At 43.2% G+C, this 23,774-nt stretch overlaps 2 protein-coding genes across 8 annotated transcripts; both read left to right on the top strand.

Annotated features, from left to right (window-relative positions):
• Window positions 1-861: 861 nt before the first annotated feature.
• Window positions 862-11,394, top strand: LOC124039530 (golgin IMH1-like). Its single transcript, XM_046355607.1, has 15 exons — window positions 862-1,227; window positions 1,814-1,887; window positions 2,121-2,376; window positions 3,255-3,309; window positions 3,414-3,451; window positions 3,598-3,670; window positions 4,859-5,017; window positions 5,114-5,231; window positions 9,107-9,157; window positions 9,318-9,395; window positions 9,520-9,576; window positions 9,760-9,819; window positions 9,907-9,959; window positions 10,088-10,193; window positions 10,492-11,394. The coding sequence occupies exons 2-15, from the start codon at window positions 1,855-1,857 to the stop codon at window positions 10,837-10,839; spliced, it is 1,485 nt and encodes a 494-aa protein (XP_046211563.1). The 5' UTR covers window positions 862-1,227; window positions 1,814-1,854; the 3' UTR covers window positions 10,840-11,394.
• A 148-nt stretch (window positions 11,395-11,542) lies between these two features.
• Window positions 11,543-23,548, top strand: LOC124039529 (myoneurin-like). Of its 7 annotated transcripts, none has more exons than XM_046355605.1 (9): window positions 11,543-11,782; window positions 13,108-13,153; window positions 14,162-14,447; window positions 14,666-15,570; window positions 16,280-16,439; window positions 19,900-20,078; window positions 20,168-20,251; window positions 21,192-21,293; window positions 22,822-23,548. In XM_046355605.1, the coding sequence occupies exons 3-9, from the start codon at window positions 14,185-14,187 to the stop codon at window positions 23,109-23,111; spliced, it is 1,983 nt and encodes a 660-aa protein (XP_046211561.1). In that variant the 5' UTR covers window positions 11,543-11,782; window positions 13,108-13,153; window positions 14,162-14,184; the 3' UTR covers window positions 23,112-23,548. The 7 variants fall into 7 exon arrangements, with proteins under 7 accessions (XP_046211561.1, XP_046211556.1, XP_046211559.1 ...); XM_046355600.1 differs by having other exon boundaries at window positions 14,158-14,447; XM_046355599.1 differs by lacking the exon at window positions 11,543-11,782 and adding an exon at window positions 11,869-12,608 and having other exon boundaries at window positions 14,158-14,447.
• Window positions 23,549-23,774: the final 226 nt, after the last annotated feature.

The raw sequence follows: 23,774 nt of genomic DNA, 5'->3' as shown, positions 1-23,774 counted from the left end.
TTGTAAATGACATCGCCAAAGTCGAGGATTGGTAGGATGGTCAGTTTTACAAGGGTATGTTTGGCAGCATGAGTGAAGGATGCTTTGTTGCGAAATAGGAAGCCAATTCTAGATTTAACTTTGGATTGGAGATGTTTGTATATATATATATACACGCTAAATGACTAACAGAAGGCTCTGTATTGAAGACACCGAGCCTCCATATTGGGACTCCCCCACCATTGTAAAATGTATTTAGGAAGCTACGGAAATGCATTTATTAATGTCTACATTCATTTTTGCCACATTTATTATATTACAGACACCTTAATGCATACTTTTAAATGATATTATGTGACCTAAAATATAACCCCCCCAAAAAAATATATATATAAACATTTGTTGATGACTAAAATTACTGTCTCCATTACAACAACAAAAATACTTAAATACATGTAATTTTGTCCTTGAAACATTTAATTGAAATACTGTAGAATTCCATTTATTTCTATGGAGGACTGCTCCTTCTGGGAAGTGCCAATATGCCCAACAGGTGGGTGGGTGGCTTCTCAATACAATATAAAGCCACAGATAGAACAATGAAACAGATATTTCACTGGAAGTATAAATGTGAAGCATCCGGTTGGCGTTGCCACTAGTAGTGAGAGGAAACCCACTGGCGAACAGTGGTAGAAGATGGGAACGAGATGGATTTTGGCCATACATACTGCACATTTTCTCATCGATTAAACATTTTATCTCAATACAGTTTTCTGCTCCCAAAACTAGAATATGTTATGTACGGAGTGGACTAAGTTTTGTAGACTTTTGTAGACTTTACCCTTTGATAAAAAATCGCGCTGTTCAGGAGTGCAAATGCGAATTGAGTTGTAAAACACGCGCACTTCACAGAGTAGACGTTTTTTAACGGAAATATTTTCATGTATACTAGAACGCGCCAATAGGATCTCGCTAGCGCGTGCTTGGCTCTATCCGCCTCCTTACTTGTTCTGCCCACTATGACTAATTTGTTCCCATTGGAAACGACAAGCTGTCGTATGTCTTGGTTTAGTTATAAAAATCGTTGACCTAGCGTCAGCCATCCCAATTGACTTCCTAAAACAGAAAACATAGGGGTCAGTCCAGTGAGTGCATTGATAAGGAAACCGATCACTGATTGGCTGAAGTTATAGTTGCTCGTGCGCACTGCTTTGGTGAGGGAGACGGAGGTCATAGGAGAGTAGTTGGGTAGGTAAATGAAACTGCAATAATTAGCTAGCTAGATAGGTAAAACAAATAAATGTGTCAACAAATAATTTAATCTGCCAATAATGTATTACGTCACTGTTGTTAGCTAGCTACTTGATTGAAAAATATCAATTAGCTAGCTATTACAGTAGCTAGTCAGTTTGCGATCCCGCTTTAGCTTAAGTTAGCTTGGTCGCTAACTAAGAAAGATAAGCAACAACATTGCTATAATAGGAGCTGAAAACTGATCACATTTTCCTGATGAAAAGGACGGACAGTTAGCTATCTACAGTAACTACTTAACTTAGTTTTTTTTAAATGATTGCTATTTTTTAGCTTAGTCTTTGGAGGCGTGGTTGTCAGTGTGACGGCATGGGTGATGTTTATACTGTGACGTCATAAACGCCTACATGAACTGAACCTATTTATTTGGAATTGTTTTTCAAGCTCATGAATGATCTAGCTCTCCTAGTAGATAGCTACCGATCTGTATTTACTTCATGATTTGTCATTTGTAACAGCACACTGTTTGAACTGATTTTATTTGAAAAAAATAAATAGTCTGAAATAGTCTGAATCTCTCAAGGGGGACAGAGATTTCTAGCGGCATTGGGGCTTTGAGGGAGAATGCTGCGCAGGACCGTCTCCTTCCCCATTGAGGTAATATCTAGTTATAGCTAGAATTTGTTCATATTGTGTCAACACAAAAATAAAAAATAGTGTATTGCTTTGGCAGCATTGGGTTATTTCAGTTTCATGTCAATAAAGCTCACCTGAATACTGTACTAGTAGTCTGCCATTTATCTTAACAACCATTTATTTGTTAGCACGTTCAGAGATGTGTGTGTAGACATAAAGCCTTTCAAGATTAAGTTGTTGTGGTTCTAATGTAGGCGGGGCGGCTGCAGCAGCTGGGTCTATTGGATTGTGCCTCCCACGGTGTGACATCATGCTCGGTGCTCGACCTCCCGTCTCTCCACCGAGGTCACCGGGGTTCACGACAACGGGGGGATGAGTGGCAGGGCCGGTACCAGGGGCCTGCCAAGGCTGGCCAATGGGAGGATGAGCCGCAGGGCCGGTATCGTGGTCCTGCCGAGGCTGGCCAATGGGAGGATGACGGTGGGTTAGTGGTCACACCCTCTTCTAATGGTGAGTACCGACTCGTAGGACAATATACAATTTTGTCCAATTTGTATTATTTACCTTCTCAGCTCAGAGAGTGGGAAGTGGGGTGGAACTGGAGTCTCAGCTCAGAGAGTGGGAAGTGGGGTGGAACTGGGGTCTCAGCTCAGAGAGTGGGAAGTGGGGTGGAACTGGAGTCTCAGCTCAGAGAGTGGGAAGTGGGGTGGAACTGGAGTCTCAGCTCAGAGAGTGGGAAGTGGGGTGGAACTGGAGTCTCAGCTCAGAGAGTGGGAAGTGGGGTGGAACTGGGGTCTCAGCTCAGAGAGTGGTGAAGTGGGGTGGAACTGGGCTCTCGGTTGTGAGAGTGGGAAGTGGGGTGGAACTGGACTCTCGGTTGTGAGAGTGGGATGTGGGGTGGAACTGGAGTCTCGGTTGTGAGAGTGGGAAGTGGGGTGGAACTGGGGTCTCTGCTCAGAGAGTGGGAAGTAGGGTGGAACTGGGGTCTCGGTTGTGAGAGTGGGAAGTGGGGTGGAACTGGGCTCTCGGTTGTGAGAGTGGGAAGTGGGGTGGAACTGGGTCTCGGTTGTGAGAGTGAGAAGTGGGGTGGAATTGGGGTCTCAGCTCAGAGAGTGGGAAGTGGGGTGGAACTGGGGTCTCAGCTCAGAGAGTGGAAAGTGAGGTGGAACTGGGGTCTCAGCTCAGAGAATGGGAAATGGGGTGGAACTGGGGTCTCAGCTCAGAGAGTGGGAAGTGGGGTGGAAGTGGGGTCTCAGCTCAGAGAGTGGGAAGTGAGGTGGAACTGGGCTCTTGAGGTGTCAACCATGCAGTAGTAGTCAGATTCATTGACAGATCAGGGAAGTATGTGTGTAACACATGGTCCCTCCTCTTTTCTGTCCCCTGTCTAGGTAGCACCAGGGGACCCAGATGGAGGGATTTATATACCAGCTCAGACCAGCTAAGGTGAACATACACACACACAGTTATAGCCATAGCCATAGCTTTCATCTATCTGCTCAAATCTGTGTGTCCACACATTTCGCTGCTCTGTGTGTGTGTGTCTTTAGGTCAGACTCAGTGGAAGATGATGGCTATGATTATGAAGGTGAGTTTTTCAAGAGCGTCTGCTAAATGACTTAAATGTAAATGTAATTGGCTGCTCTTTACGACCAATTAAAAGGTGTGTGTGTGTGTTGGGGTGTGGGACAGAGGGGTGTGGGTGTCTGTTTTGATGTTTTGTGTGTGTTTCAGAGGGGAAGCAGAATGATGAGTCGGTCAGGCTGTACGTGTCAGAGGAAGAGAGGATCCTCAACTCTGCAGACCTGTAAGGGCCTTACACCCAGACGACTCTTAGCAAATCAAATTGTATTTGTCACATGTGCCGAATACAACAAGTGTAGACTTTTCTGTGAAATCTTACTCACGAGCCCTTTCCCAACAATGCACAGTTAAAAAGAAAGAATAATTTGCTACGAGGTTGCAAAGGTGAGGTAATGTAATATGTAAATGTAGGTAGGGGTAAACATGACTAGGCAATCAGGATATATAATAATCAAATCAAACTTTATTTTTCACATGTGCCAAATACAACAAGTGTAGACCTTACCGTTAAATGCTTACTTACAAGCCCTTGACCAACAGTGCAGTTCAAGAAGAGTTCCAGATTTTTTAAACCAAATTAAAGTAAAAAAGTATAAAAAGTAACACAATAAAATAACAATAACGAGGCTATATACAGGGGGAACCGGTACCGAGTCAGTGTGCGGGGGGGTACAGGTTTGTTGAGGTAATTTGTACATGTAGGTAGGGGTGAAGTGACTATGCATAGATGTAAAAAATAAAAAAAATAAAATAAAAAAGTAGAGATAATAAGCAGAGTAGCAGCAGCGTATGTGAAAGTGTGTCTGTGGCTTCAATATGTGTGCGTGTGAGAGTGTAGAATGGGTATAGTTCAATCAGTGTGCATAGAGACAGTACAAATGGGGGGGGGTCAATGCAAATAGTCCGGGAAGCAATTTGATGAACTGTTCAGCAGTCTTATGGCTTGGGGAAAGAAGCTGTTAAGGAGCCTTTTGGTCCCAGACTCGGCGCTCCGGTACCGCTTGCCGTGCGCTAGCAGAGAGAACAGTCTATGACTTGGGTGGTTAAAGTCTTTCACTATTTTTAGGGCCTTCCTCTGACACCGCCTGGTATAGATGGCAGGGAGCTTGGCCCCAGGGATGTACTTGTCTGTACGCAATACCCTCTGTAGCGCTTTGCGGTCAGATGCCAAGCAGTTGCAATACCAAGAGGTGATGCAGCCAGTCAAGATTCTTTCAATGCTGCAGCTGTAGAACCTTTTGAGGATCTGATGGCTCACGGCAAATTTTCTCAGCCTCCTGAGGGCGAAGAGGCTTTGTCGTGCCCTCTTCAAAACTGTGTTGGTGTGTTTAGACCATGATAGGTCCAGATTATCAAGGCTGTTGTGATAGCAGTTTGTGTACTTACTACTTTCTAAATTGTGTGTTTCTAGGAGTTCAGAGGAGAGGCGTGATGTTCTAGCAGAGTTGGTGTATTCCCGAAGCAGACTGAAGCAATTGAACTCAGAGCTGCAGAGAACAGTAGAGGTAGCCGATGACAACAACACACTGCTACGCACCGAGAACACTGCCCTGCGCAACCAAGTCAAAGGGTAACCATATTAGCAACCACACACACTGCCCTGCACAACCAAGTCAAATGTAACCATCAATCAGTCAGGCTGTTCATCATTATTTGTGTTTGTCAGGATGAAGCAGTCGATCCATGATGCAGAGCAGCTGATGGACGAGCTGGAGGAGATCCGGAGCCTATTGGTTGAGAAAGACGATGCTACGGGCAATCTGGAGGCCTACATCAAACAACTGGTGGTTAACCAGGAAGTGGTGTACAGCAATAGTAAACAATAAACCATCAGTGGAGGCTGCTGAGGGGAGGACGGCTCATAATAATGTATGAAACGGAGCAAATGGAATGGCATCAAACACATGGAAACCATGTATTTGATACTATTCCACTGATTCCGCTCCAGCCATTACTACGAGCCCATCCTTCCCAATTAAGGTCCCACCAACCTCCTGTGGAAACGTATATATATATATATATATATATATATATATATATATATATATATATATATATATATATATATATATATATATATATATATATATGTTAAAGGGGCGGCAGGTAGCCTAGTGGTTAGAGCATTGGGCCAGTAACTGAAAGGTTGCTGGATCAAATCGCCGAGCTGACAAGGTAAATCTGTCATTATGCCCCTAAGCAAGGCAGTTAACCCATTGTTCCCTGGGCACGGAAGATGTGGATTTCGATTAAGGCAGCCCAACTCACCTCTGATTGAGGGGTTGGGTTAAATGCGGAAGACACATTTCACAACTGACTAGGTCCCTATATATACAGTTGAAGTCGGAAGTTTACATACAACTTAGCCAAATACATTTAAACTGAGTTTTTTTACAATTCCTGACATTTAATCTGAGTAAAAATTCATTGTCTTGGGTCACTGAGGATCACTTTATTTTAAGAATGTGAAATGTCAGAATAATAGTAGAGAGAATGATTTATTTCAGCTTTTATTTATTTTGTCACATTCCCAGTGGGTCAGAAGTTTACATACACAATTAGTATTTGGTAACATTGCCTTTAAATAGTTTAACTTGGGTCAAATGTTTTGGGTAGCCTTCCACAAGCTTCCCACAATAAGTTGGGTGAATTTTATCCCATCCCTCCTGACAGAGCAGGTGTAACTGAGTCAGGTTTGTAAGGCCTCCTTGCTCGCACACGCTTTTTCAGTTCTGCCCACACATTTTCTATAGGATTGAGGTCAGGGCTTTGTGATGGCCAGTCCAATACCTTGACTTTGTTGTCCTTAAGCCATTTTGTCACAACTTTGAAGTATTCTTGAGGTCATTGTCCATTTGGAAGACCCATTTGCAACCAAGCTTTAACTTCCTGACTGATGTCTTGAGATGTTGCTTCAATATACCCACATCATTTTCCTACCTCATGATGCCATCTATTTTGTGAAGTGCACCAGTCCCTCCTGCAGCAAAGCACCCCCACAACATGATGCTGCCACCCCTGTGCTTCACGGTACCATGTTCTGAAGGTGTTCATGGCTTGCAAGCCTCCCCCTTTTTCCTCCAAACATAACGATGGTCATTATGGCCAAACAGTTCTATTTTTGTTTCATCAGACCAGAGGACATTTCTCCAAAAAGTACGATCTTTGTCCCCATGTGCAGTTGCAAACCGTAGTCTAGCTTTTTAATGGCGGTTTTGGAGCAGTGGCTTCTTCCTTGCTGAGCGGCCTTTCAGGTTATGTCGATAACCGGTTTCCTCCAGCATCTTCACAAGGTCCTTTGCTGTTGTTCTGGGATTGATTTGCACTTTTCGACACCAAAGTACGTTCATCTCTAGGAGACAGAACGCGTCTCCTTCCTGAGCGGTATGACGGCTGCATGGTCCCTTGGTGTTTATACTTGCGTACTATTGTTTGTACAGATAAACGTGGTACCTTTAGGCATTTGGAAATTGCTCCCAAGGATGAACCAGACTTGTGGAGGTCTACAATACTTTTTATGAGGTCTTGGCTGATTTCTTTTGATTTTCCCACGATGTCAAGCAAAGAGGCACTGAGTTTGAAGGTTGGCCTTGAAATACATCCGCAGATACACCTCCAATTGACTCAAATTATGTCAATTAGCCTATCAGATGCTTCTAAGGCCATGACATCATTTTCTGGATTTTTCCAAGCTGTTTAAAGGCACAGTCAACTTAGTGTATGTAAACTTCTGACCCACTGGAATTGTGATACAGTAAGTGAAATAATCAGTCTGTAAACAATTGTTGGAAAAATTACTTGTGTCGTGCACAAAGTAGATGTCCTAACCGACTTGTCAAAACTATAGTTTGTTTGCAAGAAATTTGTGGAGTGGTTGAAAAACGAGTTTTAATGACTCCAACCTAAGTGTATGTAAACTTCCGACTTCAACTGTATATACAGTGCCTTGCGAAAGTATTCGGCCCCCTTGAACTTTGCGACCTTTTGCCACATTTCAGGCTTCAAACATAAAGATATAAAACTGTATTTTTTTGTGAAGAATCAACAACAAGTGGGACACAATCATGAAGTGGAACGACATTTATTGGATATTTCAAACTTTTTTAACAAATCAAAAACTGAAAAATTGGGCGTGCAAAATTATTCAACCCCCTTAAGTTAATACTTTGTAGCGCGACCTTTTGCTGCGATTACAGCTGTAAGTCGCTTGGGGTATGTCTCTATCAGTTTTGCACATCGAGAGACTGACATTTTTTCCCATTCCTCCTTGCAAAACAGCTCGAGCTCAGTGAGGTTGGATGGAGAGCATTTGTGAACAGCAGTTTTCAGTTCTTTCCACAGATTCTCGATTGGATTCAGGTCTGGGCTTTGACTTGGCCATTCTAACACCTGGATATGTTTATTTTTGAACCATTACATTGTAGATGTTGCTTTATGTTTTGGATCATTGTCTTGTTGGAAGACAAATCTCCGTCCCAGTCTCAGGTCTTTTGCAGACTCCATCAGGTTTTCTTCCAGAATGGTCCTGTATTTGGCTCCATCCATCTTCCCTGTCCTTGCTGAAGAAAAGCAGGCCCAAACCATGATGCTGCCACCACCATGTTTGACAGTGGGGATGATGTGTTCAGGGTGATGAGCTGTGTTGCTTTTACGCCAAACATAACGTTTTGCATTGTTGCCAAAAAGTTAAATTTTGGTTTCATCTGACCAGAGCACCTTCTTCCACATGTTTGGTGTGTCTCCCAGGTGGCTTGTGGCAAACTTTAAACAACACTTTTTATGGATATCTTTAAGAAATGGCTTTCTTCTTGCCACTCTTCCATAAAGGCCAGATTTGTGCAATATACGACTGATTGTTGTCCTATGGACAGAGTGTCCCACCTCAGCTGTATATCTCTGCAGTTCATCCAGAGTGATCATGGGCCTCTTGGCTGCATCTCTGATCAGTCTTCTCCTTGTATGAGCTGAAAGTTTAGAGGTACGGCCAGGTCTTGGTAGATTTGCAGTGGTCTGATACTCCTTCCATTTCAATATTATCGCTTGCACAGTTCTCCTTGGGATGTTTAAAGCTTGGGAAATCTTTTTGTATACAAATCTGGCTTTAAACTTCTTCACAACAGTATCTCGGACCTGCCTGGTGTGTTCCTTGTTCTTCATGATGCTCTGCGCTTTTAACGGACTTGTATTTATTGTATTGTATTGTATTTATCATCATTAGCCATGTAGGTCAACATTGGATCATTCACAGATCCTCACTGAACTTCTGGAGAGAGTTTGCTGCACTGAAAATAAAGGGGCTGAATAATTTTGCACGCCCAATTTTTCAGTTTTTGATTTGTTAAAAAAGTTTGAAATATCCAATAAATGTCGTTCCACTTCATGACTGTGTCCCACTTGTTGTTGATTCTTCACAAAAAAAATACAGTTTTATATCTTTATGTTTGAAGCCTGAAATGTGGCAAAAGGTCGCAAAGTTCAAGTGGGCCGAATACTTTCGCAAGGCACTGTATATGACAAATAAACCACCCAAGTGAACACATCTGATTTGACCAATCACCTCACCAACTGAGCTAATTGGTAAATGTGAAGTAACTTGGGAAGAAAGTATTGATAAAATGATGGTGAGAAATACAACGGTTTTCATCCCTCGTTCCGGCAGGAGAAAGAGAAGGAGATTTTGGAGGACCAGATCGAAACCATCGGCGGTGAGGTATGATGACCTAACTCTTGACCTTTGACCCTGTTAGAAAAGACAAATGGAACGTTTCACTGGCCAGCCAATATGGAGGCATAATACACATTGTTGTCAAAACATAACAGAACTTTTCTATTCTATTCTCTCGTTCTGTCTGTCTGTTTCTCACCCCTAGATGTCCCGTATTATACCAGACAGAGCCACTGACAAGAAGAAGATCGTTAACCTCAGCCAGGCTCTACAAGCCTTACAGGTAACTCTCACACACACACTCGGGTATCCTACCACCAGATCAGAGGGGGGGTATTTTGGTCCTGGGAGGCTGCAGGACTTTTCCCAGCCCTACTAGTAACTAGTAACGTGTGTGTGAGAAACAGCTTCGACTCGAGGAGAGCAGACTCGCTTTGGATCACAGGGATGAGGTCCTACGTAAGGTAGGCGAAACCTACGTATTGAAGATGATGTTTACATTTGAATTATGCCCTAAATACCCAATAAATGTACAAGTTTTTCTTTAGGCATGCCACATGGATTGCCAGTTTAAATGTGGTCCGTTGCAGTCTATTAGCTGGCTAGCCTTTGCTCAACATAACTCTCTGTGCACGTGTCTCCTTCAGAAGGACTTTGTAGTTGAGCAGCTGGGGCAGTCCCTTACAGAGTACTCCTCCATTGCACAGGTACATCACACACACACACACACAGACATTTTACATATGCCTGATATACACTCGGGGCTTTATGTGTGTGTGTTTCTCTGTTCTCAGGATCTGAAGGAGAAGATGAAGGATCTGCAGAGCCAACTGGCAGAGGCCCTAATGTAACTACACACACTACACACACATACATACACACACAATCATATCATCCCTCACACACTCTAATTTTGTCACGTTTGTAATCGCTCATACCCTCTCTCTCTTTCCTCATGTCTTTCTCTGTCTGTAGTAATGGAGGAGAGGGGGGTTACATGGCGTTAGATGGAACTCTGTCTGCAGCCACTCAGCGCTCCATCTCTCTAGCAGAGGAACTGGGTCTACTGCCATGCATGATGGTGGGTCACATACACACACACACACACGACTGATCATGGCTGAGTTTGTCTCCGCTGTGTGCTGATCAATTAGCTGGGAGAGTGTTTTCGCACCAGTGAATGAGGACAGGCTGACCGTAATGGCTGGAATGGAATTTATGGAACAGATTAAAACATGTGGTTCCACATGTTTGATACCGTTCCATTAATTCCTTTCCAGTTTCACAATGAGCCTGTCCTACAGCTTTGCACACATACACACACACACCCTGGGGGAGAGACACTGTTGCTAAATGCGTGTGTTCACTTCCTACCCCAGGAGAACTCCTCTGATGAGATGCAGAGGGAGGAGAAGATAGGGGAGGAGCAGAGAGTGGAGGAGAGGGTAGAAAGACAGGCGGATGAGAAGAAAGAGGAGGTGGTTAAGGAGGAGAAACAGATGCTAGAGGAGAAGAGTGGTGTGTGGTCAGATATGGTGAGAGGTGTCCGAGCAGCAGGAGGTTTCACCCTGGGTTTCCTGGTTCCTCTGGGTGTCCTGGTCTCCATGGTCCCCGGCTGCTACGACCACTGTACAGGACTTGGCTTCACCAACACTTTCTGGTCTACAGCCAGATACCTCATACAGCCATACTGCAATGTGCACCACATAGGCCTCCCCCCGCTGTAATACACACCAGAGGGAGCTGGTGGGGGGAGCTATAGGAGGCTTATTGTAATGGCTGGAATGGAATTATTATCTACTTATCAACCTATACGCATATCTACCTACATAACTACTAACATTCACACACACGCACACGTAAACATGAATACACACACACACACACACACACAATAATACAACTCAAACCCTGATAATCAACCCTTCCAGGCTGCTATGCTGCTGTCAACTAGGTGAAAGGTGAAATAAAACTAAATAAACTGGAATACGGCATCATACATGGACAACTAGTTGTATTTTAAATGGAAAAGGTAGAGAAGATTTTACCATGTGTATTTGTTTATTTGTTATGCACATTTTAAATGGACATTTTAAAGGTTGGACTCAATGTTGTTATTGTTTTGTTATTTTTTGTCTAATTTGTTCTGTACAGTACAGAAATTCACTGCCACGTCATGGTCTACTCTGTCATTTAATTATTTTATTCGTAACATTCTTGATTTCCCTGGTTTGAATTTCAAATATTATTTACATTTAAATAAAGAGACTTGTACAGTAAGGTCAAAGATTTTTGATAACTAACCCAAGATAGACTAGAGCCTGTCGTCTCCAATGGGAATAAATTAATCATAGTGGGTAGAACAAGCAAGGAGGCGGTCAGAGCTAAGCACGAGCTCGTGAGTTTCTATTGGCGTGTTCTGGCATCTATTTGCATATGCCCGTTAGGGGACGCCTACTTTGAAGTGCAAGTACAATAACTCAAATTGCCCTTGCACTCCGAAACAAAGACATTTTTAAAACTTTGGTAAAGTATACAAAAGGCCGTTTTGGAAACAGAAAACTATGGAGATCAAATTTTTCATTGATGAGAAAATTTGAAGAATGTTGGCCAAAATATCTCATCTCGCTCCATCTCCCACTGGGCTTCTTCTCATCACCATCTTTGGTAGTGAGTGGAAACGCAATCCGGATGCTTAATATTTATACATCTTGTGAAATATTTGGAACATTGTTCTATATGTGGTGGTAACGTGTTTGTCTTTCCATTTCATGTCAAAATGTTGATGTAACAAAAAAAGTGACGAGAATGTATTTAGAGCTCGGCACTTTATAATCTTAAATCCCGCAAATGATTTACCTCTGGTTCATTCAGGGGAAAGAATAGTTTTGGGATAAACGCAGAAAATAAGTTTATAGGTTAACACAGGCTTAGGAGATCTTATACGTTTTGTTCTATGATATCATTAAATTAAAATCACCTTCATGAATTATGAAGCGTTTGTTTAAAATTACAAATATGCTTCAAAATTCACAAAAAGACGCCATTTAGTATGGTGCTGCAGCTAGCGACTGGAATGAGCTGTAAATCAAGTTTTTATCTCAATCTCTTCATTCAAAGGCTCAATCATGGACACTCTTACTGACAGCCGTGGCTGCTTTGTGTGATGTATTGTTGTCTCTACCTTCTTTCCCTTTGTGCTGTTTGTGCCCAATAACGTTTATACCATGTTTTGTACTGCTACCATGCTATATTGTTGCTTTAGGTCTCTTTTGTCGTGATGTGTGTTTTGTCCTATATTTATTTCTAATCCCAGCCCCCCGTCCCCACAGGGGGCCTATTGGTAGGCCGTCACTGTAAATATTAATTTGTTTTAGTTAAATAAAGGTTAAATAAAATAAATAATATACTTATTGCTCTCTCGTTCCAAACTTCGCGAGATTAGTCGTGCCTTGACGTCATCATAAAATGGCTACTCAATCAAAGGGATTATAAGGTATTGTCATTTTACACACGTTTCTATGCTTAATTTCTACATTTAACATGTTTCAATGGTATACGTATCCGTGTGATTACGCAACCGAATGCCCGGTTATTTTAAAACTTCCCCACGTAGTTTACCGCGTACTCGTCGCATTTCGAAATAAGAGCCCGTTGTTATTAACGTTAGCGCGCTCATCCTCGATAACCAAGTGGGCCTAACCTAGCTAAACGTCACATTAAGTAAATGGTTTCAAGCTCCGTAAACGTTTATCTGCCCAGTATACAATAATAGTTATTGAATCAATGTCATTTGATATAATCATGGTAAAATAAAATGTAGCTGATTTGCGCAGATTCCTGTGGGTGCAGTAAGCCATTGTAGGATTCGTGATGAACTTTTATTTTCATAACGTTAACGTTACTCTGGGATCTACTGTGTTGCTACAAAGTACAATGAGATGAGTGTTTCCGTAATGTGTATTAATTTCAATCACTTAATTTCATCCCAACAGAACAACACCTGGTATTTTCAACCAAACAATAACGCTATTATAAAGGGTGAGTATGTGTATTTATGTAAATGTCGCTATAATACTGCTGGGGGAGAGACAAGTAAACAACCAACAAGAACAATGGCAATAGCTAGATGAATAGATAAAACAAATATTTTGGTAGAGAAAAGATGGACATGTACAAATGTTTTAAATATTCTTGATGAATGCTTGCCACCAATGTTCCTTATAGGACACATCACTGCACTCTGCTCCTCTGTAAACTGGTCATCTCTGTATACCAGGCACAAGAACCAGTGGTTGATTTATAAAACTCTCTTAAGCCCCCCCCCCAAAAGCACACACATCCCTGGGTCACTCGTCTATTCAGTTCGCTGCAGTTAGCGACTGGAACGAGCTGCAACAAATACTCAAACTGGACAGTTTTATCTCAATCTCTTAATTCAAAGACTCAATCATGGACACTCTTACTAACAGTTGTGGCTGCTTTGTGTGATGTATTATTGTCTCTACCTTCTTACCCTTTGTGTTGTTGTCTGTGCCCAATAATGTTTGTACCATGTTTTGTGCTGCTACCATGTTGTGTTGCTGCTTTGCTATGTTGTTGTCTTAGGTCTCTCTTTATGTAGTGTTGTGTTGTCTCTTGTTTTGATGTGTGTTTTGTCCTATATTTTCATTGTATTTATTTTTAATCCCTGGTCCCTGTCCCCGCAGGAGGCATTTTGGTAGGCCGTATTTTAAATAAGAATTTGTTCTTAATCTACTTGCCTAGTTAAATAAACATTTTTAAAATGAAGTGAAACAGTAACATGGGACAAGGTTGTAAAAAGACTGGTAGTAATATATTAAATTAGCATTAAATACTGCATTAAATATAGCATTAAATAATATATTAAAATAGCATTAAATACATTAAATAAGCTTTAAATACTGCCAGAGGTTGGCCCTGTCAGTGAAAAATTACACCCAACCTCCTATGACATAAAGTTTTATTAGTATAGGTAAAGCACTAATAGTTAAACAACCCCATTGAAATGAATTATCCTCCAGGCAGTTTGACCCTGGCGTGAAGCAGTGATGTCACAGCAGGCCCACAGCGAGCACCTGTTGGAGCAGCTGCGTTGGCAGCGGGAAAGCAACGTTCTGTGTGACATCACGGTCGTTGTGGGCGACACACTGTTCCGAGCGCACCGTAATGTCCTGGCGGCATTCAGCGGGTTCTTCTCGGCACTGCCTGACAGAGGTCACCGGGTCACGACCCTTAACCCTGAGTTTGTCAGTGAGCAGGCCCTGGACACCCTGCTGAAATACATCTATACTGGAGAACTACACACTGACAGGTCAGTACATAACTACATTGGTGTGTACAAGGCTAATTTAGCAATAGGTGTGGTAATACTATTCACCAAATCAAAAGGTGTGTAAGCTCCCCTATTCACCAATTCCCCTGAATAATATGACTACACCACAATTTTAGTATCACAATAACTATGTATAATACATTATTGTTGTTCATCTGTTGTTATTGCGCTCGTTTATCTGTGGTTGACCATAACAGTGAGGAGTCTGAGGCCGTGCTGAGAGCAGCAGTGTTCCTGGGGATGAGGGAGGCGGAGCATCTCCTGAAAGACAAAACAGACAGCCAACAGAAGACGAGGATAGAGTCAGCCCCACACACCCCCTCCGCTCCCTCACCCTCCTCCCCTCTCTTACCCCCCAGCCCAGAAGTAATCGAACCTCTGTCCTGCCTTTCTGGAGTGGGCTCTGTAGAGAAGGATGAGGAGAGGGAAGGAATGAGGGGGGAAGAGGAAGAGAGGGAAGATCCAGAGTACACCCCTCCCTCCCCAAGCCCCCCAACATCCCCCCGGAGAGGAGCCAGGAAGAGGAAGGGAAGAAAGCCCAAGGCCACACCTAGAAACCAGACCTCACCTGAAAACCAAACCTTGCCAAGTAACCAAACATCAGCTACCCATGACGACATCCCAGATGACGCAAAAGTCACCCAGCCCCAGAGGGGGAGAGGCAGGGGGAGAGGCAGGGGGAGAGGCAGGGGAAGGGATCTGTCGTTAGAAGCATCAGACCCTCAGATCGTCGAGGAGAACCAGACTGACCTCAGCCCATCGTCACTGAAACTTGTTAAGAGGAATAGGATGAGTAGTGGAGAGAGGAGAGGAGGAAAGAGAGGGAGGGGCAGAGGAAGAGGGAAACTGAAGGAGAACAGATCGAGCGATGGAGAGGTGAATGAGCGAAATGATGATAAGGGAAAGGCTGGGTTGAAGAACCAACAGGTGAAAGTGAAAGAGAAGCCGGTGTGTGCGGAGTGTAACAATGAGTTCTCTGAGATCAGTAGTCTGAGGAGACACATGAGGATCCATAAAGGACTGAAACCTTTCCAGTGTCTCTTCTGTTCCCGAGCCTTCACACAGGGAAACCAGCTCAAGATTCACCTCCGAATACACACAGGTGAGATACACACATACACATACACACAGGTGAGATACACACATACACACAGGTGAGATACACACCTCCGCATACACACAGGTGAGATACACACATACACACAGGTGAGATACACACCTCCGCATACACACAGGTGAGATATACACATACACACAGGTGAGATACACACATACACATACACACAGGTGAGATACACACATACACATACACACAGGTGAGATACACACATACACATACACACAGGTGAGATACACACATACACACAGGTGAGATGCACACATACACATACACACAGGTGAGATACACACATACACATACACACAGGTGAGATACACACATACACATACACACAGGTGAGATATACACATACACACAGGTGAGATATACACATACACACAGGTGAGATACACACATACACACAGGTGAGATACACACATACACATACACACAGGTGAGATATACACATACACACAGGTGAGATGCACACATACACATACACACAGGTGAGATGCACACATACACATACACACACACACAGGTGAGATATACACATACACACAGGTGAGATACACACATACACATACACATACACACAGGTGAGATGCACACATACACATACACACAGGTGAGATACACACATACACATACACACAGGTGAGACACACAAATACACACAGGTGGGACCCTAACTGTCTCTCTGCCTTTCTAGGAGAGAAGCCTTTTGCATGTTCTCAGTGTGACAAGGGTTTTACCCAGAAGTGTCAGTTGGTGGCTCACTGTAGAATGTACCATGGAGAAGAGAAGCCTTACACCTGTGAACAATGTGGGCTGCAGTTCACTACCTCATCTAACTACAAGATCCACAGCAGGTAGGAGGACTGTGTGGAAAGATGGCCTATTTGTGTTTATCTTTTTCCTTTTTTAAAAACCTTTTATTTAACCAGGTAGGCCAGTTGAGAACAAGTTGTGATTTACAACTGCAACTTGGCCAAGATAAAGTAAAGCAGTCCAACACAAACACAGAGTTACACATGGAATAAACAAACGTACAGTTAATAACACAATAGAAAAATCTATATACAGTGTGTGCAAATGTAGTAAAATTAGGGAGGTAAGGCAATAAATAGGCCATTGTGGTGAAATAATTATAATTTAGCATTAACAGTGGAGTGATGGATGTGCAGAAGATGATGTGCAAATAGAGATACTGGGGTGCAAAGGAGAAAGAAAAAAAAAACAATATGGGGATGAGGTAGTTGGGTGGGCTATTTACAGATGGGCTGTGTACAGGTGCAATGATTGATAGGCTGTTCTGACAGCTGATGCTTAAAGTTAGTGAGGGAGATATAAGTCTCCAGCTTCAGTGTTTTTTGCAATTCATTCCAGTCATTGGCAGCAGAGAACTGGAAGGAAAGGCGGCCAAAGAGGAGTATGCTTTGGGGATGAACAGTGAAATATACCTGCTCGAGCGTGAGCTACAGGTGGGTGTTGCTATGGTGACCAGTGAGCTGAGATAAAGTGGAGCTTTACAGAGAACAGACTTTTATAGATGACCTGGAGCCAGTGGGTTTGGCGACGAATATGATGCGAGGGTCAGCTAACGAGAGCATATAGGTCGCAGTGGTGGGTAGTATATGGGGCTTTGGTGACAAAACAGATGGCACTGTGATAGACTACATCCAATTTACTGAGTAGAGTGTTGAAGGCTATTTTTTAAATGATGCTAGACGGGCAGGCGGGTACGGGCAGCGATCGGTTGAAGAGCATACATTTAGTTTTACTTGCATTTAAGAGCAGTTTGAGGCCACGGAAGGAGTGTTGTATGGCATTGAAGCTCGTCAGGAGGTTTGCTAACACAGTGTCCAAAGAAGGACCAGAAGTATACAGAATGTAGAAGTCGACCGATTGTGATTTTTCAACACTGAAAATGATTATTGGAGGACCAAAAAAAGCTGATACCGATTAATCGGTATTTGTAATAATGACAATTACAACATTATGGCAGCCCAAACTGCTGCATATACCCTGACTCTGCTTGCACAGAACGCAAGAGAAGTGACACAATTTCCTTAGTTAATATTGCCTGCTAACATGAATTTCTTCTAACTAAATATACAGGTTTTAAAAAATATACTTGCGTATTGATTTTTTAGAAAGGCATTGATGTTTATGGTTCGGTACATTGGTGCAATGACAGTGTTTTTATGGCAAATGCTCTTGTAAAATCATCACCCGTTTGGAGAAGTAGGCTGTGATTCAATGATAAATTAACGGGCACCGCATTGATTATATGCAACGCAGGACAAGCTAGATAAACTAGTAATATCATCAACCATGTGTAGTTAACTAGTGATTATGTTAAGATTGATTGATTGTTTTTTATAAGATAAGTTTAATGCTAGCTAGCAACTTACCCTGGCTCCTTGCTGCACTCGCGTAACACATGGTCAGCCTACCACGCAGTCTCCTTGGGGAGTACAATGTAATTGGCGTCCAAAAATGTTGATTACAGATTTGTTATGAAAACTTGAAATCACTCCTAATTAATCGTCCGACCTCCAACAGAATGGTGTCATCTGCGTAGAAGCGGATCAGAGAATCACCAGCGGAAAGAGCGACATCATTGATGTATACAGAGAAAAGAGTCGGCCCGTGAATTGAACCCTGTGGCACCCCCATAGAGACTGCCAGAGGTCCGGACAACAGGCCCTCCGATTTGACACACTGAACTCTATCTTAGAAGTACTTGATGAACCAGACGAGGCAGTCATTTGAGAAACCAAGGCTGTTGAGTCTGCTGATAAGAATGTAGTGATTGACAGAGTCTAAAGCCTTGGCCAGGTCTTTGAATACAGCTGCACAGTATTGTCTTTTATTGATGGTGGTTATGATATCGTTTAGGACCTTGAGCGTGGCTGAGGTGCACCCATGACTAGCTCAGAAACCTGATTGCATAGCGGAGAATTGGGATTCGAAATGGTCTGTGATCTGTTTGTCAACTTGGCTTTCGAAGACTTTAGAAAGGCAGGGTAGGATAGATATAGGTCCGTAACAGTCTGGGTCTGGAGTCTCCCCCTTTTAAGAGGGGGATGACCACGGCAGCTTTCCAATCTTTAGGGATTCCAGACGATACAAACGAGATGTTGAACAGGCAAGTAATTGGGGTTGCAACAATTGCGGCGGATAATTTTAGAAAGAGAGGGTCCAGATTGTCTAGCACAGCTGATTTGTAGGGGTCCAGATTTTGAAGCTCTTTCAGAACATCAGCAATCTGGATATGGGTGAAGGAGAAGTGGGGGAGGCTTGGGCAAGTTGCTGTGGGGGGTGCAGAGCTGTTGGCCTGTGTAGGGGTAGCCAGGTGGAAATCATGGCCAGCCGTAGAAAAATGCTAATTGAAAATTCTCTATTATCATAGATTTATCGGTGGTCTTTCCTAGCCTCAGTGCAGTGGGCAGCTGGATGGGGGTGCTCTTATTCGCCATGGACTTTAGTGTCCCAGAATTTTGGGGAGTTTGCTACAGGATGCAAATTTCTGTTTGAAAAAGCTAGCCTTTGCTTTCCTAACTGCCTGTGTATATTGGTTCCTAACTTCCCTGAAAAGTTGCATATCGTGGGGGCTATTCGATGCTAATGAAGTACGCCACAGGATGTTTTTGTGCTGGTCAAGGGCAGTCAAGTCTGGAGTGAACCAAGGGCTTTATCTGTTCTTAGTTCAACATTTTTCATGCTTATTGAAGATGGTGAGAAAAGCACTTTTTAAAGAATAACCAGGCATCCTCTACTGACAGAATGAGATCAATATCCTTCCAGGATACCCGGGCTAGGTCGATTGGAAAGACCTGCTCACTGAAGTGTTTTAGGGAGCGTTTGACAATGATGAGGGGTGGTCGTTTGACCGCAGACCCATTACGGACGCAGGCAGTGATCGCTGAGATCCTGGTTGAAGACAGCAGAGGTGTATTTAGAGGGCAGGTTAGTCAGGATGATATCTATGAGGGTGTCCCTGTTTACAGATTTAGGGTTGTACCTGGTAGGTTCCTTGATAATTTGTGTGAGATTGAGGGCATCTAGCTTAGATTGTAGGACGGCATAATATGTTCAGCATATTCCAGTTTAGGTCACCTAACACTATGAACTCTGAAGATAAATGGGGGGCAATTAATTTACACATAGTGTCCAGGGTACAGCTGGGGGCTGAGGGGGGTCTATAACAAGCAGCAACACTGAGAGACTTATCTAACTGTGTGTGTGTGTATATAGGAAGCACAGTGGAGAGAAGCCGAATGTGAGTTCAACTATCTAACTGTGTGTGTGTGTGTGTCCATATAGGAAGCACAGTGGAGAGAAGCCGTATGTGTGTGAACGGTGTGGGAAGGGTTTTGCCCAGGCCAGCACTCTGACCTATCACATTAGGGTCCACACAGGAGAGAAACCTTACCAATGTGACACCTGTGGGGTGGCCTTCTCCGTCTCTTCTTCTCTCATCACACACAAACGCAAACACACAGGTAACCCACTGAGGCAAGGAGAGTGTAAGTGTGTGAGCGAGCAGGGGTCCCTGTCTTCTCTGACCTGTGGTTGTCTGTGTGTTTTCCAGGTGAAGCGCCACACGAATGTCTGGTGTGTCAGAGGGCCTTCATTACCAAACGAGAACTCAACAAACACTCTCGCACCCACACCGGTGAGTCTACATAACGCGCACATGTGAGAACCGACAACGTTGACTTCATCCAAGGGAAAAGATCAAATCAAAGTTTTTGGTCACGTGCACTGGATACAGGGTGTAAATGGCACAGTGAAATGCTTAGTTACAAACTCTCCTCAACCGTGCAATACACATTTATAAAACAAATACAAGTTATAAAAAGTAGTAAAAGAAGAAAATAGTAATGTTTGCAATATATCACAGTAAGAGTATACAGTATAGACTATGGAATGTGCTAAAGTGGGGAGTGACATGGTTGAGCAGCTTAGGTAAAGAAATAGTAACAGCAACGGAGTGAGTGACAAGCACGAAGTGTCCAGCTGTCAAATACATCACTGTCTGTTAGTTATTAGTATATCTACTGTGTTCTAGAAGGGTTTCTGCCCTGGAGTGGAGAGAGTGAGGAGGAAACACAGGTTGGAGAGAGTGAGGAGGAAACACAGGTTGGAGAGAGTGAGGAGGAAACGCAGGTTGGAGAGAGTGAGGAGGAAACACCGGTTGGAGAGAGTGAGGAGGAAACACAGGTTGGAGAGAGTGGGGAGGAAACACAGGTTGGAGAGAGTGGGGAGGAAACACAGGTTGGAGAGAGTGGGGAGGAAACACAGGTTGGAGAGAGTGGGGAGGAAACACAGGTTGGAGAGAGTGGGGAGGAAACACAGGTTGGAGAGAGTGGGGAGGAAACACAGGTTGGAGAGAGTGGGGAGGAAACACAGGTTGGAGAGAGTGAGGAGGAAACAGGTTGGAGAGAGAGGGAAGAGGAGAGAGGGGTGTAGGTATTTAACAGGATGAAGAAGGAGGGATAGCTTATTTGGAGTTTATAGATATGGCCCTTTGCTTTTCATGACTATGTGACTTGACCAGGAAAGACTCCTGGCCCTAGTTGTAGAGAATGAGGGGATATGTGCGGTGTGTGTAGGTGGAGATCCAGCTGTTAAGCAGCGTGTGACATGTGAGCTGTGTGGAAACACCTACGCTGGCATGAGCAGCCTGAAGAAACACCAAGAGAGACAACACTTAGGTGAGATTCTGTCTGTCTGTGTCTTCTATCTTTTTTTACCATCTACACTGCCTTGTAAAATTATTCTTTATTTTATTGTGTTACAAAGTGGGATTAAAAAATAAATACATTGTCCAAAATCTACACAATACTTTTGTTCAAAAAAATGTATTTAAAAATGTAATTGCTAAAATATAGTATTCGCTTCTTGACTGAAGGGGCTGAATACGTACATGTTAGAAGCACATTTGGCAGCGAGAGATATTGCCTCAAATGTGAAGAAATCCAAGGGTTCTGAATACTTTTGCAAGGCACTATACAGTGCATTCAGAGAGTATTCAGACCTTTTCCACATGTTGTTACGTTTACAGCCTTGTTCTAAAATTGAAGGACAACCATCTCTGCAGAACTCCACCAATCAGGCCTTTATGGTAGTGGCCAGAAGGAAGCCACTCTTCAGTAAAAGTCACATGACAGCCCACTTTGAGTTTGCCAAAAGGCACCCGAAGGGCTCTCAGACTATGAGAAACAAGATGCTCTGGTCTGATGAAACAAAGATTGAACTATTTCGGCTGAATCCCAAGCGTCACGTCTGGAGAAAACATGGCACCATCCCTACGGCATGGCGGTGGCAGCATCATGCTGTGTGGATGATTTTCAGCGGCAGGGAATGGGAGACTAGTCTGAATCGAGGGAAAGAGAGAGATCCTTGATGAAAACCTGCTCCAGAGCGTTCAGGACCTCAGACTGGGGGCGACGGTTCACATTCCAACAGGAAAATGACCCTAAGCTCACAGCCAAGACAACACAGGAGTGGCTTTGGGACAAGTCTCTGAATGTCCTTGAGTGGCCCAGCCAGAGCCCGGACATGAACCCGATTGATCATCTCTGGAGAGACCTGAAAATAGCTGTACAGCGACACTCTTCATCCAACCTGACAGAGCTTGAGAGGATCTGCAGAGAAGAATGGGAGAAACTCCCCAAATACAGGTGTGCCAAGCTTGTAGCGTCATACAAGAATACTCAGCTGTAATCACTGCTTCAACAAAGTACTGAGTAAAGGGTGTGAATACTTATGTAAAATTTTGTTTTTTTAAATGTACATGTTCAATAATACGTCATTATGGGGTGTTGTGTGTAGATTGGTGAGGGGGGGTTAACAAAATGTAGAAAAGGTGGAGGTGTCTGAATACTTTCCAAATGCACTGTATCTATGTTATAAAGGTGTTGTATCATTTCAGCTAGTAGTTTTGAAAGTAGTGCTCACGAGCCAAAACAGGCCCCTGAAAATGGTTTACTATTGTGTACGTCATCCATTTTGTATGATATGTTACGTTCTGCAATTCGCATGATATGTTACGGATTCCAACGCGTACAATATGTTACAAGTTTGTAAGTGCTTAAGATCTCGTTCAATCTCTTTAACGTGTGTGTGTGTGTGTGTGTGTGTGTGTGTGTGTGTGTGTGTGTGTGTGTGTGTGTGTGTGTGTGTGTGTGTGTGTGTGTGTGTGTGTGTGTGTGTGTGTGTGTGTGTGTGTGTGTTCTCCAGTGGATGTTCCAGAAGTTGCTCTCCACCACAACATTCCTATTGATCACCAGGGAATGATCTCCCGTGATGCGCCCAGCCCTGTGCCTGAGGAACCAGACAACACAGACCCCGAGGAGCCAGACAACCTTGAGCCCGAGACACCTAACTTGAGCCCTAACCCTCTCTGTGTTCTAGTGGAGCAGCTGCATACATCTTCCCTCTCCTTCTCTTCCCCAGTCTCCCCCGCCGAAAATATAGAGCAGATCATCATCATTAGAACATTGGACAACGACCTCTGCCCTGACCCCTAACCCAGAACCTAACGTTACTCTTTCAGGCCTGGAGTCAGCCCGCCGATTCAACTGGATCACATATGATTCAGCTGTAGTCAGATATAGAACTGTGTGAATAGTGACGATGTTGATATGTCATGTAATTATCTCCATCTCCGATCTAAAAGTATTTTATTTTTCTGGTGTGTTTTTAATTGCTGTTTATAGTTAAGTGAGATAGTCACTGAGGACCTACCCCACAGAAGAGCCAGGCTCACCGTATGCTGGCTTGCATTCCTCTGATGGTTCTCTCTTCATTGTTCTGGTTTTAAACCCACGTCTCAGTAACATGGGGCTTATGTATAAGCTAGAGGTTATGTTGAGATAGGATGGATATTTATGAAAAGTCTACATTTTTTTCTTCTTCAAATAAACAGCTTTATTTTTTATTCTGAGGAATAAATATCTGAAATCTCTGGGCTTTCTCATCCTTTCCACAACATTTCAGTATCTTTATAGATGCACCACTAGGATGTAATTTCACCTTTGAACATTTTACATCATTGTGGATTAAAGAGAGGTAACGTTTTTAAATAGTGTTGATTTAAAAAAAAAAAACATTTCAGATAATTAATTCTAATGAATGTTGGCGCACGTTCTCCCCTTGCATTTTGGTTTTCCCAGCGCATGTTTTGCCATAGG

The sequence above is a fragment of the Oncorhynchus gorbuscha genome, linkage group LG07, assembly GCF_021184085.1.
Source record: "Oncorhynchus gorbuscha isolate QuinsamMale2020 ecotype Even-year linkage group LG07, OgorEven_v1.0, whole genome shotgun sequence".
NCBI classification, from domain to species: Eukaryota; Metazoa; Chordata; class Actinopteri; order Salmoniformes; family Salmonidae; genus Oncorhynchus; species Oncorhynchus gorbuscha.
The sequence above is the reverse complement of the archived record's forward strand: the minus strand, read 5'-3'. Positions and strand labels throughout refer to the sequence as shown.